Here is a 21,552-nt window from a genome sequence, read left to right on the forward strand (position 1 = left end):
TATAAGTGAGTTTTGATAGGCACAAAAAGCATAACAATTTGGACACTATCTTAAAAAGAAAATTGAAGATCGATATATAAAAATAAGAAGTCATCTATAAATTTATAAAATGCTAGTTTAGTTTTTAATATTTAAAAAGTAATTTGTAAGAATGAATATTTATAAATAATAATTTTAAATTATTAAATATGAAAATATTTAATATTTTGGCAATATTTATTAAATTTTTTTTTAATTCAATGTACTAATGTTCTTAGAAAAAGTTTTAGAATGCTCAGTACTCCTAAAAAAAAAGAGTTCAGGGACAAATTAATATTAAATGACATGATCAGGGTCTTACTTGTCGCTGTGTGTGGGCTCCACGAACATGTCATGTTTGTATATAATGGCAGAGTTAACGATTTATTAACGAAGGGGTTTTTTACTCCTAAAAAAATAAGTCAGAGATAAAATTGCCCTATTTAAAAGTATAGGGTACTCAGCACTTTTAAAAAATAAATATAGAGATAAAATTAGAACTTAACCCAAATTTATTATGTAAATGTTAAAAATTTCGATAAGGTATAAAAAATAATAGAATTTCTATATTTTGAAAGACAATAGAGGATTCATAGTAAAATTTGGCATGGATATAAGTTGCTTAGTAAAAAATGGGTATAAAATAGATTATTTTATTGTTTAAATTTAAATTTAAATTTAAATTAATGTGGGTATAATACATGTCCTAGAATAATAAATTATTTTTTGTATTTTAGAATTTATAGATTAACAAGGTTTTAAGTTATTTGATTAAAAATAAAAAAATTATGTATATATTCTTAATATAGATGAGTACATTATTTGTGTTTTTACTATGCACAAGGATTAAAAAAATATAAAATAAAGCAAGTTATTATTTACAAAATTAAATTTTATTTTGAAATAAAGAATTATAAAATAAAGCATGTTTAAATTCAAATTTATATGTGGATAACACAGGATAACAATTTTTTTTATATATTTGTCATTATCATAGGGTGACAAATTATAAAATAGTTTTTGTAAGAATAAAACAAGTTATCATTCAACCTATATAAATACATGGGGTAATGAAATTTTTTTTAAAAAAAGAATATGCTACATTATATTTCAAGTTGTAAGAGGTAAGAAATTAAAAAAAATATTAATATTTTTTAATACGTACAAAGGTAGCACAATGCAAAATAGAAATTGTTTCTTAAAATTTAAAGAAAAATGAGTGTATGTGAGACCAATAATAAAGAAAAGTGGGCGTAGCATATACCATTAAAGAAAATATGAGGGGAATATAGAACTTACAATTTAATTAACAAAAATTGTTTACATATGGAGAAAAAATTTTGCTCTATAGATTTTCATTTGTAAATTTAAAAATTTAGATAATGTGTAAAAAAATAATATTTTTATGTTTCAAAAGATCATGTAGGATTTATAGTAAAAATTGATAGTGAATGTAAGATTCTTAGTAAAAAAAATTATAGGTGTTAGATATGCAATAAAATTAAAAAAATTTATTTAGACAAAGTAAAAAAGTATATGGGTAACCTCATGAGTTTTATTTTGAAATTTAATTTACTCAAAATAAAAAATTATAAATAAAATAATTTATTATTGTTAATTTTTATATATATAAGATCGTAAATTGTAGACAATGCGTAAAAAATAATAAGAGTTTTATATTTTATAAGACTATTAGGATTCATAGTAAAAATTGACAATAAATGTAAGATATAGGTGCTATATATGTGATAAAAATAAAAAACTTGCTTAGACAAAGTATCGTATATAGATAACCTCATGAGTTTTATTTCAAAATTTAATTTACTGAAAATAATAAATTATAAATAAAATAATTAATTAATTTTAAATTATATATGTATAGGATAAAAAATTGTAGAAAAAATAAAAAGATAATATAAAAATAATTAAAATTATTTTATTAAAATTATAAATTATAATAAAAATAATTATAAATTATATTGACTAATTTATCTCATATTATAATCCATCCGTTCAGAAATATAAGATATTTTTGAGGAGTTGAATATTAAAAGACTATAAGATATTTTTAGTCTTTTGAAGTATAATTATTTTTTTCTAAAAATATCCTTATTAATGAATGGTTTTATATTTATTATAGGATATTTAATAGAAATACATATGAAAAGATAGGGTTAATTTAAAAGTAAGTAACTACTTTATTGGGGGTGAGATTTGATTAAAAATGCCTTATATTTTTTAATAAAGGGAGTATTAGATTCATATTTCATTAAACATATTATATTAAATTCATATTTCATTAAGTTTTTTTACATACATGTTTGAAATATTATTTTAGCAAACTTATATTTTTAAATTTTTTTAAATAATAAAAAATAAATTTTATACTCCCTCCATTTAAAAATATAAGGTATTTTTTGAGAAGTTTGATGTTAAAATATGTAAAATATTTTTAGTTTTTTGAGGTATAATTATTGTCTTTATTTCAAAAGTGCTCCTATTAATAATGACTTTATATTTATTGGAGGATGTTTAATAGGAATAAATATGAAAAGATAGAATTATTTGGAAAGTAGGTAAGTATTTTATTGTGGGGTAAAATTTAATTAAAAATGCCTTATATTTTTGAACAGATGGAGTAACTATTAAATTTATGTGAATGAAAATTTAAAAGAATAGACTATTTAAATGTTTTGGGGATAATGTGAATAATTTTTAGATCACATTTATATTTAAAAAATTATTTTGATATAAAATATGTGACTTAACTATCAACTAATGATTAGGTGGATGAAAATAAAAATTTTAAAAATAGGAGCAATATTTGTATTTTGTATCTCATAGAGATATATGCAATTAAGATAAAATAGATAGGACAACATATTTTACTTTAAATTATAAGTGCTCTAAAATAATTTTTAAATTTTTATAATAATTTTTATTTTATCTTTTATATATTAAAATATCCATGTGCATCGCACAGAAATTAAATCTAGTTGTTAAAAAAGTGTGTTATTTAAATATTAAAAATAATGTTAAAAATTGTCCTGCACTTATTTTTGTACAACTATATGTCTAATTCTGTTAAATTAAATTTAAATCTGAGCATTATTATTATTATTATTAATTTATAATTATAATTGTATACTACTAATTATAATTGTGAATTTAGTTATAACATAAAAAATTTAGCATTCTGATCACATAGACTATAAAGCTAGAGCACCCTGATTAATAGATAAAGTGGAGAGAAACAGAATAAAACTCTCCCATAAGAACGAAAACAAATTTTGGTACTCATCAATCCAATTTGATTATCCATATTAAAACTAGGCGATTGAGACTTAACATAATTTTATTTTTATATTTTTAATATATTTATTATTTTAAATTGTACAAAAATTAAAATAAAGATAATCTCACAATAGTTGTTATGTTGCTTAATTTTAGATGACCAAGTCTTGCTATAATTATGAGCATCAAAACTCATCCCCTTGGTCTGATGGCTTTAATAAGTGCCAAATTCATCCTTTCTTGGCATGATTCAATGTTTTAAAAATTAGACCAAATAATAAACTGAAAAAGTTAGCTGATTATAGCTCTCATGGTTTAACTAATTAAATTGGTAGTTAAATTGGTGACATAATAATTAAAAAAATTATATTTAAATGAAAAAATGAGTCAAAATGGTCAAATCATTACAAGTTTTAGGTTTTCTCTGAGTTTTCAAGAACTACTAGGTTCAAAGTGACTAACTTAGGCCAATTGCTAAAATGGGTTAAATAGTTGAACCAAATCACTTTCTTCTCCAAGTAGTCTAATGCTGTGCTTGGCTCGCAAAACAAAATTAAAAAAAAAAGAAAATGTGAGGAGAGAAAATGAAAAGAACAGAAAAGTGAAGGAATATAATTTTCTCTCATTGTACTTGACTAAGTGAGAGAAAACAAAGAGAAGAAAAAAAAATGTTAATTTTACAAAGACAATAATAACCTTATTATTTATAAAAATATTTATATAATAAAATTTAATATTTTAACACACACAAAACACACACATATATAATAATTTCTATCATATATTACTGAATGAACAAAAACATAATTAAAAATTATTTCATTCAATACTAACAAAAAATTATTTCATCCAATTTAAAATTTTATTTATTAAATTATTAAATATATAACAATTTTAAAATTGGAAATTACAACTAAATATAAGGTACTTAATTGAAAATTAACTCAAAAATTTGGAATTAATATTTGTCTAATTAATTTAAAAATTAAATATACTATTTGTTTAATAAAAGTTCATGATCAAAATGTAATCACACTAAAAATATCATGATAAAAAATTAATGAGTAAATTTAAAAATAAAATTTTCTTTCTAAAATCTCCTCATATTTAGAGATTAAGGTTAGAAATAAAAATACGTGGGTCTAACATGTTTTTTCTTCCTCTCACTTTTGTCTCTCCTATACTTTTCTCGCCAAAGTCAAAAAGAAAAAAAATTAAAAATGATATTTTTCCTCCCCACTTTTTTCTCTCTCACTTTTTTTTCTCCCCTCACTTTTCTCTTCTATCAAGCATAGTATAACTGTCCAAGCCGATATGGGTTTTAAAAAACAGGTGCCATGTCTTAAACGATTTAAGGGCTTTGGCGTCTTCATCGTATCATTATCCCATCTTTTCTGAAATCCATATATCTAGCACCAAACGATAAGGCAATTACATTATTCCATGTCTTAAACCTCGACTTGACTTGTTTGACGTGGAAAAGGATGGGTCTGTCCACGGTGTTCATCACTGACGCAACCTAAACCATTCATGTTTTGATCAGGTGAGTCCAAATTTAAAATATTATTATTTTTTTTGTTAAAAAATATAAAATATTTTTTAAAAAAATTAAATATTTAAAAATATAAAAATTTTTAGTTTTTGAGATATAATCATTACCTTTTTTTCAAAAGTACTTCTATTGATAATGATTTATATTTATTGTAGGGTGTTTAATAAAGATAAATATAAAAAGATAACGTTAGTTAAAAAATAGATAACTACTTTATTGAGAGATGAGATGTGGTTAAAAATGCCTTAAATTTTTTAACGGAGGGAGTATATATTTTTATTTTATAAATATTAAAATAAAAATAATAAATTATTTTTTTTAATTAGTCTAAATCTAATTTTAAAAGGTTTAATTTAATATTAAAATTTTTATAATTGTTATATTACATCTGAACTATACATAATACATCTGGATAGTTAATATATAATAATTATAAAAATTTTAATATTAAATTGGACCCTCCAAATTAGATGATTAAAAAATAAAATAATTTAATAATTTTATAAATTTTTATTTTAATAAATATAAAATAAAATAATATTTTAAATTAAAACCATTCATATTTAAACGGCTCAGATTACATCATACTGATGAGGTGCTCCTCAGAGTGATAAGCACCTGAGTCTGATCCCAAAAATGATTGAGGCAAGTGGTGCCCACTGATGAGCACCTGAGTGATCTCCGGAAAATGATTGAGGCAAGTGGCGCCCCCCCCACCAAATGTGACATGTGTCAGATAGCAGACAATCCACACCAGAAATGAACACAACCATGGACGTGTAAACCTTAAGGCCAATAAATCAATTGCCTTAGTCCTCATAAAAAATTTATTTATATAAAAAACTTATTAATCTTTTTCTATAAATTAATTATTTCATCATCTTAATTGTAGTATGATATATTGGAAATATATGTTACTCCCTTTGTTTAAGAATGTAAGGTATTTTTAAAGATTTATATGTTTAAAAATGTAAGGCATTTTTAGACTTTTAAGATGTAATCATTATCTTTATTTAAAAAAGTATTTCTATTGATAATGACGTCATATTTATTGTAGGGTATTTAATAAGGATAAATATAAAAAGATACGGTTAATTGAAAAGTAAGTACTTATTTTATTGAGGATGAGATGAGATTCAGTTAAAACTACCTTATATTTTTAAATGAAGGAAGTATAATGTTATTTATTTTTCCATTAGTAAAATCTTATCACTCATTCAAGAGAAAATTATAAGCAAAAATGATTTTGCATGTGCTTTGAAATTTAAAAAAAAATTATTCAAATGATTTTTTTACAAGACGCTATTAAAACAAATATAAAACGTAATCTTAATGAAAATTGTATAATTCATAAATTATAATACAGTAAGTCTCCATAATAATTTTGCCTTTGATGTCCAATATTCTTCACACCACCTTGAACACAATAGAACAAAAGAAAAGGCTGTGTGACATATCATTCACATACAATACAATGCTTCCTACCTTGTCAAATCTTATAAGAGAGAACAATTACTTCAACTTCATTCAAACTCGATTTTTGGTGGACATTCTTGGCCTCTTGCCTGATTTAGAATGATGAGATAGCAAACCTCGCAGAGTAGCTAACACTCTTAATCCCATGACTGCAGAGACGTACAATGTCAATAGCTTTGAAGATGCCCTTTTTGAACCCACCATTTCTGACAGTATCGCGACTTGAAACGCACAGATTACAAAAAAAACCAGAAAAAAACCAGATCTTGCACGTAGAGATCACATGTATGAACACATCAGATTATTTTCAAAAACAACCAGAAAAGGACCACTTGTTTGATCTACCGCGTCAGATTATTTTCAAAAGTTACTTAAAATAGTTTCTTAAAAATAATAATTTTATTTTTGAAATTTTGATTATTTTTAAAATTTTAAGCAAACATATAAAAACTAAATAATTTTTTCATGAAATAAACTAAAACAAACAGGCTCTATATTTCATTTTGTTGAAACAATAGATTTTATACCTTTCAATAGATTTTTTTTCCAAAAATAAATGATTTTGTCATAAAATAAATTAAAACAAACTGGCCCCATATTTCATAATTTCCTAAATGAAGTATTATATATATATATATATATATTATTTATTATATATATATATATATATTGCATATAATTTTAATAGGCTTAATTGAAGACATGAATCTAAAATACCATATCATCATATATCATATCATATATATTTTATATATTGTAAAGTACAATGTCAAAGCACTATTAAAATTATAAATTATAAATAAAAATAATCATAAATTGTAGGGAAAATAGCAATTAAGGATCACTGACCAAAATTAATATCAATAAAAAATCACTTGTTATCAAAACTCAAATGAAAAAAAGTCCAAATGAATTATTGTTAATTTAAAATGAGTTGTTATTAAAATCTGAATGGATACTTGTTGATAAAGACTAACCTAAATTAATAAGTATCTATTTAATTTTGATAATAATTGATCCTTGATTGATATAAATTTTTATTAGTGGTCCCTGATTGCTATTTTTCCTAAATTATATTCACTAATCTATGTCATGTTATATTAAATTCATACTTCATTAAGTTTTTTTTACATATATGTTTGAAATATTATTTTAGCAAACTTATATATTTAAAATTTTTAAAATAATAAATAAATAAGTTTTATAACTATTGAATTTAAAATATGAATAAAAATTTAAAAGAATATATTATTTAAATGTTTTGGGGGTAATGTGAATAATTTTTTCATAACATTTATATTTAACTAAAAAATTATTTTGATCATATAAATTATCAACTAATGATTAGGTGGATAAAAATACAAACTTAAAAATAGGAGGAATGTTCGTATATTGTATCTATTGATTTTAAGAGAGATTTATATAGATTTTAAAAATAAAACATAGATAAAATAGAGAGAAGGGTAACATATTTTACTTTAAATTATAAGTGTTCTAAAATAATTTTTAAATTTTTATAATTATTTTTATTTTTATCTTTTATATACTAAAACATTCTCGTGCATCACACGGGGATTAACTGTAGTTGTTAAAAAGTGTATCTTTTAAATATTAAAAATTGTCTTGAACTTATTTTTATACAACTATCCGCCTAAACAATTTGGATTATCCATACGATTCAGACTTAATATAATTTTATTTTTATATTCTCAATAAATTTATTATTTCAACTTGTACAAAAATTAAAGTAAAGATAATTTCACAATAGTTGTTACGTTGCTTAATTTTTGATGACCAAGTCTCAGTATAATGACGAGTGTCAAAACTCATCCCCTTGGTCCGATAGCTTCAATATTTGCCAACTTCATCTTTTTCTTGATGTCATCCAATATTTTAAAAACTAGACCGAATAATAAATTGTAAAAATCAACAAGCCATGGTTCTTATAGTTTAATCGGAGTGGTTAAACTGGTAACATGATAATTAAAAAATTATAATTAAATAAAAAAAGCATCAAAACAGTCAGACCACTGCAAGTCACAACTCAGGTTTTTTTTTTTTTTTTTTTTGAGTTTTCAAGAACCACCCAGGTCAAAATGACCAACCTAGACCAATTGCTATAACAGGTTAAATGGTTAAATCAGATCATTTTCTCCTCTGAGCGGTCTGACTGTTTCGAACGGTCCTGGTTTTAAGAAACGGGTGTCATCTCCGTGAAAGCGACGTAACAAATTGAAATGTGCTCACAATTCAAGGGATTTGACGTCTTCGTCGTATCATTTTCTATGTCAAACAAGTCCAGTCGAGGTTTGAGACATGGAACAATGTAATTCCTTTCAAGTTTGGTGCTAGATAGAGCTCAGAATAGATGGGAAATACTTCATTAAACAAATCCAAACAACCTAATACACCAGAAATCAACACAACAGAACAAAAGAAAAAAGGCCATGAAATATCATTCACATACAATACAGTACAATGCTTCCCTCCTTTCAAATCGTGTTGCTTCTTTTCAAATCTTACAAGAGAGAACAATTAATACTTCAACTTCGTTCAAACTCGCTTTTTGGTGGACATTCTAGGGCTCTTGCCAGATTCAGAATGAGACAGCAAACCTCGCAGAGTAGCTAACACTCCTAAACCCAGGACAGAGACGTACACTGTCAATAGCCTAGAAGATGCCCTTTTTGAACCCACCATTTCTGATAATGTCGGGACCTGAAACGCAGAGGTTACAAAAACAATCAGAAAAAAACCAGATCTTACATATAGATCAGATGTATGAACACACTATATATAAAACTGTTGCTTATATATACCATAACAGAAGACAATACAACGCCGTAGATCAAGCAAGTGGTTTTGAACCAGGGTTTGGCCGTCAAAATGGCGTAAAGATTGAGAAGAATGAGTGGCAATTGAAAAATGAACTCGAACCAAACGAGTGCAACGTAGAAATGGGGCTGGTCCCTCATCAGATAGTGATCAAACTCGTGGAAGTACCAGTTCTTGAGCTGGACAAGGAAACGAGGATAGAGAGTTTGTGGGAAAAGGATCTGAGCTTCTATAAATGGACATACCAGTGCTATTACGAGCATGTACGAGAACAGAACAACGTCTACCACTTTTGCCACGGAACCCATTTTCCAAATTAAGGCCTCTCTTTCGATTCCCTCTTTCCCTCAGCTTTATTAGAAATTTTTTCTTACTCATGTCTTCCTACTTACTTTCAACTTCTAAGGTTGACTAACAGATATATTTTGACCTGCAGATATCTCACACCTAATTTCTTGAAAACGTGCTGTGAATAGTGGTTTTAATTATAATCATCTCTCACCATTGTGTTTACCTATCATGAGAAGTTTCTCGCACCCAAGCCACACAACATCATTCACTGGTGGAGAATATATACAGCTACAGGAAATCTTATCTCAGATATGCTGGGATCGATGCATGGGATCATGACAAATATACAGAATATTACTATCTTAACTACCTATAAATGAATATTTATTATAATGGTACATTATAATCACCATAATCACGCCTATAACGACTCTTCATTAGCGACGCAAATCTCAGCCATTCTCATTCTTGCTCTTGTCTATCAGTCAGCAATATATTAGCAATATCCAATATATCATACTGAGATAATGTATTAAATCTATACTGTCCACACTATATCTAGATTGTTAATTTATAGAAATTATAAAAATTTTAATGTTAAATTATATCACCTAGCAAAATATACTTGGATAGTCAATTTAAAAATTAAAAACTTTGCTATTAAATTAGCCAATCCAGGCTAAATCTGTACTAGCTAGATTTATGATGAACAAATTTATTAAAAAAATTAAATTTGATAAAAATAAAAATAAAAAGTTTTAAATCTGAAAAGTCCAAATCTCATGGTGATGAGTAATCTAGTGCTCATTCCCTGATGAGCATTGAAGACAATCTAGATTCAATATTAATTTTTTGATTATTTTATAAATTTTTATTTTAATAAATACAATATTAAAAATATTTTAAATAAATTTAAAATGAATGGAAAAAATTATTTTAAAATAAATTAAAATTTTTAGATTAATTTTGGGACTGATGAGTATGATGAGCACTAGATGCAATGGCATAGTTGGACAAGAAAGGCTAGGTAGTAAGTGTGAGTATAGTCGGTAATTCAGGCCAAACCCAATGAGTTAGTCTAAACTTGCCCAAAAAAAAAAGTTAGAGTCAAGCTTAATTATATATACTTTTTTTAAGAGGATATAATACTTTAAGTCCATCTCAAATAAGCCTGACCGCTAAAATTTTTAGCTCTCTATATATATAAAGTTAGTAATTTTGGCCAAGCTCTATAGTCCAGCCCAAACTCGGACAAAAAAAGTTAGGATCGAGGTTTTTTAAGAAGATAATATATTTCAAACCTGATTTGAATAAGTTCAATTCAAATTGAGCCCTACCTCAATAAATTTGGTCTCACCTGAGTTACCAGCCCTGTGGAGGTAGAAAGATTGCAACATTCCCCTAGAAGCCTCTCTTAATTAGTTTCTCCCTGAGCTAAGGAAGGCAGCTATATTTTTCAATTCAGTCTTTGTATTGTATTGTTAAGGGGCACGTGGCATTCCACTAAATATTTTTTAATGATTGAGAAATGATTTCCTCAAGAAAGAACAGGATCTGCTGGGGGCCCATAATTTGCCATGGGAGTTTTGAACCGTTCGTATGGCCATTTTCAAATCTTTTTATTCCTCCCACTGTTTCATTATATTTGTCCTTAAATAAATTTATTTCATATTACAAATTTCTTTATAATTTCTCAACAATGTTTTATAATTCTTTTCCTGTTTTATCATAGAATAATCTACTTTTTATAATTATAATATTTTTAGAAGCATTAAATGAGTAGTAAATTTGGTAAAATATGTTACATTTTACAGATTGGAATGGTTGTACAAATCTTTTAAGTAGTGACAGGCAGTCAAGCTTGTCTAGGAGAATTCGCTTTTAATTATGCTACAGATTAGATATTTTCATATAAAGATGCTTCCTCTTCAAACATAATGTCAATTTTTAATAATAACGATGCTTTAATGAAACTGTGTTTTTGCTCCCCAATAACATGTCTTCAATCGTGTTCTTTTCACTCTACTCAGTTGTCAAATCCTAATTTTTTAAAACTTTTTCTATGCAATTGAGAGCAATATGGTTCAGACGAAATGAAAATTGAAGTTCATAAATTAAAATTTACAAATTAATTATTAAGTTACAGCTTATTTGGTAAGTTTAAAATTTTTGCTGACTTTTAAAAATTCATAATTAAATTTAGAAAATTCATACGAGGATATTCTAGAATTCTATTGAAAGCTATTAAAGTCATTTAAGTAATAAAAATACATTTTAAACCTTTTTGGTTCCAAATAACACAGTCTATTTATTTTTCCAAAGCTACTCTATTTCTCATACAAAATCTGTGCCATAATTTGAAAAATTCATAACTCAATATTTAAATATCCAAATGATCTGGTTTAGGATTTTTTAAAAGTGTTTATGTGTCTAATTTTATCATAAAAATTTTCATGAGCATTGAATATGAGTTACCACATGTTAAACAACCTAAGCCGGAGAATCCCAATCATGCATTTTAAAATCATGATTTCAAGCCTAGATTAGGACTCCAAGTTGGCCATCATACATCAACACATATCACTTATACATACCAAAGCCTCATCATAAATTTATATAGCTTATGGATTTATTTATACATTTTTCATCTCTATAAAGGTAATGCCATAGGAAAAATTATCTCCTAGTCCACTTACCTTTACTTCTTGCTCTAGCTCTTCCTTTGAAAACTTATAATCTAACATGGTTAGTCATTAGGGGTGAGATTCGACAGAACCTCAGTAGTAAACAATACCGTTCAAGCATACAAGGCAAAAATTTCATACATAACGTGTACTTGCATTACATGACTTCATAACTAATATATTGAAATGTTACATGCTCATACATCATACATGAACCATGGGACACTTAAAAATGGAGCTTCAAACATTCATTGATGACTCATAGAATTAAAGAAACTAATCATACATATCATCATGCAAGCATAAATACTAAGCATGCAATGAAGGGTAAGTTTACTACCTTTCGGCTTTACTATTTCTTGTTTGTTTTCCTTGCTTTCATTTGATCCCCCCATAGTCAAACCTCTAATTCCTTTTTCATGACACTCATTGACCCTAAATATTTGTCATAGAATATTTATGACAATTGTTAGAGCCAATAATGACATTGTCAATACATGACAACTTACTCTTTATTTAATTCTTGCTTTCTTTATCTCAAGTTTTAACATGAACTTTTCTTGGCATAAAAAAAAAGTCTTGTACCATCATTTTCTCACTCAATTTTTCATAATGAACTCATTTTTAAACTCAAATTTGAAAAATTCTAACTGCTTTCCTTTGAACCATCCTTGATAGTAACTATGGGTATTTGAGACCCTAGATTATGGTTTCTTCCAAGCTATTTTCATGCTTCATATGTACATGTCTCAAGGCTAGGTTCTAAATTATATTTCATAAATTTAAATGCTTAACTAATAACTGATTAATTATTTGAAAAATTGGGCAGCATTTCCCCCTAAAAATTTACCATCAAAACATTACATCATGCTTGAAATCAAGCTACCATTTATTAGTAATCAATAAGTAACATATCTATGACCATTTCTATGCCCTTTCCTATCATTTAATCATCAAAATAGCAAGCCTTATTATCTCAAGAAAAACAAGGCAGTATCTTATTATCATGAAAACTCAAGGAAAAATTATTTAAAAAATAGCTCAAAAAGAAGCTTTTCCATATATCTTCTGAATGCACTAACTTATTCTTGCTTTCTTCACCACTGCCTCCATCTATGTCACTTCAAACTCATCCTCTTGAAAAACTAAAATCATAGAAATGTTCCTCTTGATAAGAGAAATAACTTTTATGAAGGCACTTTGAGGTAGAAATGTAGTTTTGATAGAGATTTTGTTGATTTTCCTTTTCTCTCTCTAAACCTCTCGTGAAATCCATGAAAGAGATTGGAAATTCTCTCTCTTCTCTCTCCTTGGCCTGACCGAAAATGATGAAGATGAAATGCGTAAAATGGTGTTTGAGTGGAAATGTTAATGGAATTGTAATGTTTTCTCAAATCCATCAATCACAATTTTCACTTATCACTTTCGTTTCCTTAATTTTAAAATATTGTTAACTAATGATTGGCTATATAAAATATGAATTTCCTTCTCCCCGTGATCCGAAAGTGACGCACCCCCTTCACAATTAGGCACAAATTGAACTTTTAATAAATTAAACTCAAGTATAGGAAATTGATATATTATCTTAATCCAAAACAATTTAAATTGTAAAGTAATTATTTTGAGCAATTCTCAACCAATAAAACTGGTATAATTCATCCAAATATTTTATCCTTTCATATACTAATTTTCTTAATTTTTTCCTAAAATTTGGGTAATTTTATATAATTACACTTTAAGACCCAAACTTTCAAAAATTACATTTTAACCTTGGTTGAGCTTGACATTTTTAGGTCAACGTTCAGTTTCATTTTTAAGTTTGGGTGCTTTCTCATAATCCCATCATATTATGTATATATAATTATCGTTAAACATTGATAATTACTATTTAGTTTTGGATAGGCTATTATTTTTACTCATTTCTCTTCTCTTTTCTTTTTTTTGGCTTTAATAGTAGTTGAGATATCTAAGAAAAAGTCAATGATATTTTTTCTGTAATAGTTGGCCAAATTTAAGATGTCTTTCTATTTTAAACTCATCCTAAACCATTGCCTTTTTAGAGAACTATCATATATTCTGTGGTTTAATAACTTTCTATTAGGTCCACTGTGACCATGAGATCTAACTGCTATCTTGAGATCTAATTGTAATCTTATTGAGCCTTTTGTATATCTAATATGATCCTTAGGATCTAAGTACGATCCTTCTTTTAGAAGAGTTAAGACATAAAGATAAAGTTGTCAAATAACTCTACCTCTATTTAATTCAGCAACTTTACTGATTATTCTCCAAAACTAATCTTATATACCTCTTTTACTCTCTCAGCCCTTATTTATTCCCCTTTTAGCCTATCTTGAACACTTTTAAATTTTAACTTGGTCATTTCTCAGTTTTAGACACTTCCTTAACGTCTCTGAAAACATTACATTTTCGTTGATAAAAGACTTTAAAATTATGATTTGATCCCTAAGAACCATTCTTTCTTTTCAGATCACCTTAGAGACTTTTGATTACTTAGGCTTAGTACTTTGCTGAATTATGGCATATTCTTAAGCTTTTAAGCCAATAATTTGGGATGTTACATGTGTTACTCCCTTTAATCTCATTTATTAGGCACGTTTCAAAAGATTCATTTGGTTTCATTTATAAGTCACTTTGCTTATTTTTAGGCAATATTTAAAATATATTTCTAAAATTACTCTTTATGAGAGAGAAAAAAATAATATAACCTCACTTTTTAGATTCGTTATATATGGGCATATTTAAAATTTTACACACTTTTTTTATTTTTTTACATTAATATTGATGGGATTGGTAAAAATGACTTATAAAGAGGATAGGAGGAGTATATCATAGCATAGGGCTGCACAAAGGACATGACAAAACTGGACTTTAGCTTAACTTGAAATCTTGTCTCTTTCAAGAAAAAGATTGGGTTAGTCAACCCATAGTCCATTCTAGTTCAGTTGTATCTCAAAAATTAATAGAATCGGACTTGGTTCCTAAAATTAAGAGATTGGTCCTAATTGTTATGCTCCAAAATTAGGGGGTGACCGGCACAGGATGTGAACAACATCACATATCCTGTAAACCATAAATCCAAGATTTATTTCATTTAGCTAAAATATACTCAGCTTTACACTAACCTTTTAATACTATTGATACTAATCATTGTAATAATTATTTCAATATTTTGTAAAACTTTTTACAGAACCTCCTCTGTAAATAGGGTCTCTCAAATTCTGTATCACAAAATTTTTCCTTAAACATTATATCAATCAGGAGCTCAGCTTCTTCTAGCCAGCAGACAAAATATATAATAAACTAAGGACTCTAATTATAAGTTATGTGAAGCACCTAATCATATATCTCATGTCATAATACATAAATTTCATATTTACATCAATAAAATTTATTTACAGAACCAGCCTCCATTCTGTTCCATAAACAACCATCATTGGTAAGCAAAATGTACAGCGTTAATTATGCTATCTGAGACCAAAATAATTTTTTAATGAATAACGTCCCAATAATAAATAATTTAACATGAATAAAAAGAAATGTTTGAAATAATCATGTAAGTTAAAGAGACAACAATTTTCATAAAAAAATGTATAAATTTCAGAACAAAATGGCTCTACAAAATTTTTGAATAAAATCTTAAATTATTGAACTATCATAGCAAATGTTAATATCACTTGATTTTAAGAAGTCACATAAATGAAATAAATACTTGTAAATAAATTTCTAAATAAAACCAATGGAATATAAAATCACCAAATAATCAGATTCATAATTATAAGGGCTTATCAGAACAATTAACAAACGTGGATACACAGTCCACGAGGGTCAGTAACCAAATGTAGCCGAAGCGATGAAATAAGCGTAGACACATAGTCCACGAGGATAATGCTAACCAAACACGGCTTGAAGCCATGAAGACAAAAGTGAGTACGATGCTCACAAATAATCATCCCTCTATTCCACGTGCGTTGGCCATCGCACGGGGCTTATACCTCCTATATACACCCTGCTAGCTAGGTGTACCATGGCGCACTAAGGACTAACAGAACTGCTGTTAGCAACCAGTGTTCTGTATAAAGTTCCCTTCAAATTCATTTTCAAACATGCGAGAAATTCATCATTTTCACAATAAAATTTTCATTTTCAAAGTCAAACTCGCATGAATCATTTTCTATATCAACCCAATGTTCAATAAAATAAAATCTCATGATCAAAGTCCAAACTTATATTTATTAATTAATTAAAATTTCAAAACTGATAAAGATAATTTCACAAAATAATGGATTTTAATAAACAAACTATTCAATAACCATATCGTTATTACTAAAACCATTTTGCATAAAAATTATACTATTGTAGTAAAGGAAATCTTTATTGCAAAATCAGTTGGAATGCTACCTGTAGTGCTTTCAAGGTTCAAAACTCACTTCTTACAACTCCAATCGAGCTACCCTTCTCACAACCACCCTATAATAAATAATAAGATCTTAATGAACTTTACTTTTGAACCAACAAGTCTCTTTTTGTGAGAATTCACTCAACCAAAATTAGTAATAAAACTTTAAGTTTCAGTAACAAAATTACACATAAAGGTTTCTTCTTAGGCTTTTTTTTTTTGTTTACTAAACATCTAATATGCAACACTCTAACTTATTTGATAAAATGTGTAACTTTTAATTCTCGTTTCCCAACCATTTTTTTAAGCACCTAAGTATGCCTTTTTAAAGCGATAATATACTTTATAAAATTCTAACTTCATTACTCCCAATAATCTAGAGCTTAGATAAGATATCAATAACTTCCTACATAAACTCCTATGATAAAACCCAATTAAATTTACAATTAACATTGTCAAAGCATTATCATTCATGTCATTAATTTCCTCTATAATACTTTAGCCATATCAACCTATTTACTTGAGATAAAATTTTCTCTAAATATTTGCATCAAACAGTTTAGGTGCATTATTCCAACCATGGAATTAAAATTTTCTAATCTTCCAGCCTTTATCCAACAATTTATCCATAACCATACTATCCTCAGGAGTTATGAATTCATAATCAAATTCCTTTAATTTGCAACCTACAAATTAAATTCATGAATCAATAACACCTAAACTAAACATGCTTTTCAAAAGGATTAATGAACTTTTAGAAAAAATACAAAATTACCTAACAATCATTTTGTCAAGCACCTTTTGTGCCTTCACACTTAAACTCAAACCAATCTTCCTCTTTGATTTAATCTTCTCAAAACTTCTTTAACATAAATATATAAATAATCAGCTTCCTAAATTCCATTTCCTCAAATCGATCTTAACTAAAAAAAGAAAAATAAATAAATTATTTGATAAATTAATAAATTAAATAAATTCTCCCCCTCCACAAATCTCATGGTAAAACAGGGCAAGGAATGTCACAGCCACAGCAAAATCATAAGAAGGATTGAAGCATCTTACCTCACTCAACGTGACAAAGCAAAGAAGCAAGATCTCAAGCGGATGAACAGAGCAAGAAGGAAGAAGAATCAGCATACAGAATAGAAAAAGAACTCGAACGATGGCACGTAAATGAGGAGGAGAAGAGATCGGTAGCTTCCATGATCCCCAAAACAGCAATAACATTGTTGGATCTCCAACAACAGCCCATCATTTAACATGCTTACCACCTTCGATCGGACAGAATGGAGAAGAAAAGGCAAGAGCTTAATGATAAGAAACAAAGGAGAAAGAAGCTGCTGCAGGTGGGGCAGACGACAGCAGCGCACACACCATTGGCGACGTTAAAGACGATGAAGGAGGAAGAATAAGACAGAGACGGCGGAGGTGACCCCCCCAGTTCGGCTGATCTCTGACTCTCTCTCTCTCTCGATGGTTCTTGAATCTGATCCCAAATGGAAGAGAAATGTGCTCTGCTCCTTATCTCTTTCTCCCTTAATTTATTTAATTAACAGAAGGGCATTTTCATAATTTTACCTTAAGTTAAAGTTAAAAGGTAAAATTCTCACTCTTGGCCTCATGAAAATTCAAATTTAGGACCTATCAATAATGTAGTTTGCATAAAGTCCACTAAGCCACAATTTCTCCTTGATATATTTGCTCTAAAAATAATAAAAATAAACTTTAAACACCTTTTAATGATATAATTAATTAATTTTATTTTATTATTAGTATTTATTATATTTTTTTCCTGGTCATTACACTAGTAGTCTAGTTCTCACTGAACTTTTATTTTTTTTTCTGTATGAGATATAACAATTTATTTTATCTTGATAAACTCAATTAAGATAATAAAAATACTTATAATCATAAAAAAATTCATAACAATCTCTAACAATAACAACAATAAAATATTTCAATTACAATCTAAATTATTCAAATTTATAACTTTAATAATAACAATATTCAACAAACTTTATCATGTCTAACATACATTACAACACAACAATTTAGAAGCAAACTAAATTAAAATTATATTAAATAGAAGGGTGAAATGTGAATAAAGAAAATGCTAAGTTCAAACTTTAAATTATTCAAATGTATTTGAAATAATTAAAATTATATTAAAATAATTTTATAAGATCGGACTGAATCAAGTGATCTAATAGCTTGGTGTCTTTTTTGATCCGGGCTCGAGAAATTAGTTTAATTTTTTTAGTCTCTTTAATCTTTTAAACTAATTTTTTTACTAGTCTGGATCAGGCCAAACTTTATTCAAGTTGGGTAGGATAATTGAATTTTTGCACAACCCTATCATAGCATGATTTTAAGCTCTGTTTATTCATTAAAAGGTCAAGCCTAAAATAGGCAAGGATGGAGGCCTTTGTGCTTAGGTCCTAACTATTTTCACACCTATGTACAAACATGGAGGTATAGATTTTTTGTTTCCTTAAGAAAGTACACTTCGGGGGTAAGTTTCCTAAAGCCATCGAAGAATGAAATGATTTTCAAGAACGTACGGTCGGAACCACGTAGGATGGCTGCTGAGTCAGCCTCAAAATAATGCATAGTTGTTTACAAGTTGCTTGCTGCTAATTAATTAATTTCACTTCCTCTTAAAATAACTGGGGCGGCTAACATTAATTTCACACCCTGAATTTTTCTTTGCTTCTAAAATGTTCTTCTCTATTGATGGCCCTGAAAAACAAAAATAATCTATTCTATAATGAATGAAAATGTTTAAAATTTTAAAAAGCACAGGATTGGAAAAATTATAGGATATTATTTTCTAATAATATCATATTATTTACAGACGATAAGGGATTTTAGTTTTATATATAAATATTGATTGATTAATTATCATCTAAAATATGCCATTATTGGTACTAAGTATATTGCACTTCATAATATTCGATTGTTAAATGTTTTAAAAATATTGTTTAAAAAAATCCGAGTTTCAATTCATGCCACTTGAACTAATAAATAAGTAGTGTTAAAAAAAATTAATATTGATAACTTTCTAGAACATTAATCTCTCTCTTTCACACATTCTCTCTAACAAATACTTCCTTCTTTCAAAAATATAAGACATTTTTAATTAAATCTCACTCTCCAATAAAGTAGTTACTTACTTTTAAACTAACATTATTTTTTCATATTTATCTCTATTAAACACCCTACAATAAATATAAAATTATTATTAATAGGGGTATTTTTGAAAAAATATCTCGATAGACTAAAAATACTTTATGTTTTTTAATATTTAATTTTTTAAAAAATATCTTATATTTTTTAATGAAAAGAGAATAAGTATTTTTATTAAACGTTCACTGCACACTAGATATTGGCAAAATCCGAAATATTCTTTCAGACTTTCACATGATTATATTATTATAAATATAAATTATTTTTTTTAATATATATCCAGAAAGTGAAGTTGGTCCAATACAATGAACGAACTGACAAAAAATATGATAGCCGTCATTCTGACACAGAATAAACAGATCGACTTGTTAAAAAAAGTTAATTAAAAAATAATCAAGTGGGCTTGTATTATTATTGGGTTTTTTTTTTTTTTCAAGTCCTAGACAACGAAATTCGGGTGAAAAAAGTGTATTTGAATCACATTCATGAATATTTCATTTAATTCACATAAACGAAAGTCTATTTTTTTACTAACACCAGTTCAGTTACCTTTTTTTTTTTTTGGCCAAAACACAAGTTCAGTTACCTGAGTAACAAAAATGAATATCTATTAAAAATAAATTTTCAAAGTTGAATTTTAAAAAATGAAGGTCGAGAATAATAAAATAAAAATTTATAATTAATTTCAAATATTAAAAAATCTAGAATTGAAAATTGTACATCTTTATTAATAAAAAACACACATTTTAGGGCTAATTTTTTTCTAGAAATATAAAATCTTTGGTCTCAAATGTAAAATTTAATAGAGCAAGTTATCTGTGGGTGACGAGTTGCCTTAATTATGATTCATTCGCATAAAATTCAAACAATTAATATTTTGATAATTATTGACGAAGTTAAAGAAACAATAAATATCATTAATTAGTCCCCAATTTGAAGCAGATTTTTTCCAAGATTGGATTTTCTACTTATTTTCATAATAATTAATAAGTATGTCATTTTCATATGAAATTTAAATTGTTGAATTTTTTTTGATTTGGAATATTATTTAAACAGTGCGTTCTATTTATGTTTTGCCTCAAATGTTGTCATTTGGCACTAAATATGAATATTTTTTCTAGTTCACCATGCTGTAATATATACAAGTTTTTTCTACTACACCCAATTAATGGTGGTGGTCATTTATATTTTATTGGCTGTGAAACATGCATGAAAAATAAGCAGCATTGTTTAAAATTGCTTATGTAATTTGAACATGGTGAGAGCTTATTCAAGGGCGGGTTTATTTGAATCAGCCTAAATAAACTCAAACTAATAGAAAAATCAAAATAGCTGACGACCCTAACATTTTTTGGGCTTTAGAGGCTCCCCTCATTTTAAGCCAGATTTAATTTTTTAAAAAAATTAATTATTGTTAGTATTATAAAAATATATACAATATACAATTTGGTACGCATAAAAAATGTTGAACGCTTAATTTTTGAAAGAAAAACAGTTGATGGTAAAATTAAAAATCAACCTCAATTACAAATTAAAAATGATAGAAATATAACTATAGGGACTTTTTAATTTTTTAAAAAATATTTATAATAATATACTCAATTAAGCATGATGGCATGATCTCTTTGCATAAAATGCCTTAAGTCTTAAAGGATTGATAAATATTTAATATATATTTTATAAAGAATAAAAAAAACAAAATATTCGAGAACCGGGCTTCACTTGTATTTTATCAAAGTTAATTTGCACTAGTCCAAATGTTAAAATAAATAATATTTCTTCGAGTCCCAATCTTA

General features: G+C 26.8%; 1 protein-coding gene across 1 annotated transcript; it reads right to left on the reverse strand.

Moving 5' to 3' along the window:
* Positions 1–8,705: 8,705 nt before the first annotated feature.
* LOC129297493 (uncharacterized) lies at positions 8,706–9,533 on the reverse strand. Its single transcript, XM_054935825.1, has 2 exons — positions 9,160–9,533; positions 8,706–9,058 (listed from the first exon to the last, which is right to left on the reverse strand). Exons 1-2 carry the CDS (start codon positions 9,481–9,483, stop codon positions 8,894–8,896), a joined length of 489 nt encoding a protein of 162 aa, XP_054791800.1. The 5' UTR covers positions 9,484–9,533; the 3' UTR covers positions 8,706–8,893.
* Positions 9,534–21,552: the final 12,019 nt, after the last annotated feature.

The sequence above is a fragment of the Prosopis cineraria genome, unplaced genomic scaffold, assembly GCF_029017545.1.
Source record: "Prosopis cineraria cultivar Desert tree isolate PC_DT_omini unplaced genomic scaffold, ASM2901754v1 PC540, whole genome shotgun sequence".
NCBI classification, from domain to species: domain Eukaryota; kingdom Viridiplantae; phylum Streptophyta; class Magnoliopsida; order Fabales; family Fabaceae; genus Prosopis; species Prosopis cineraria.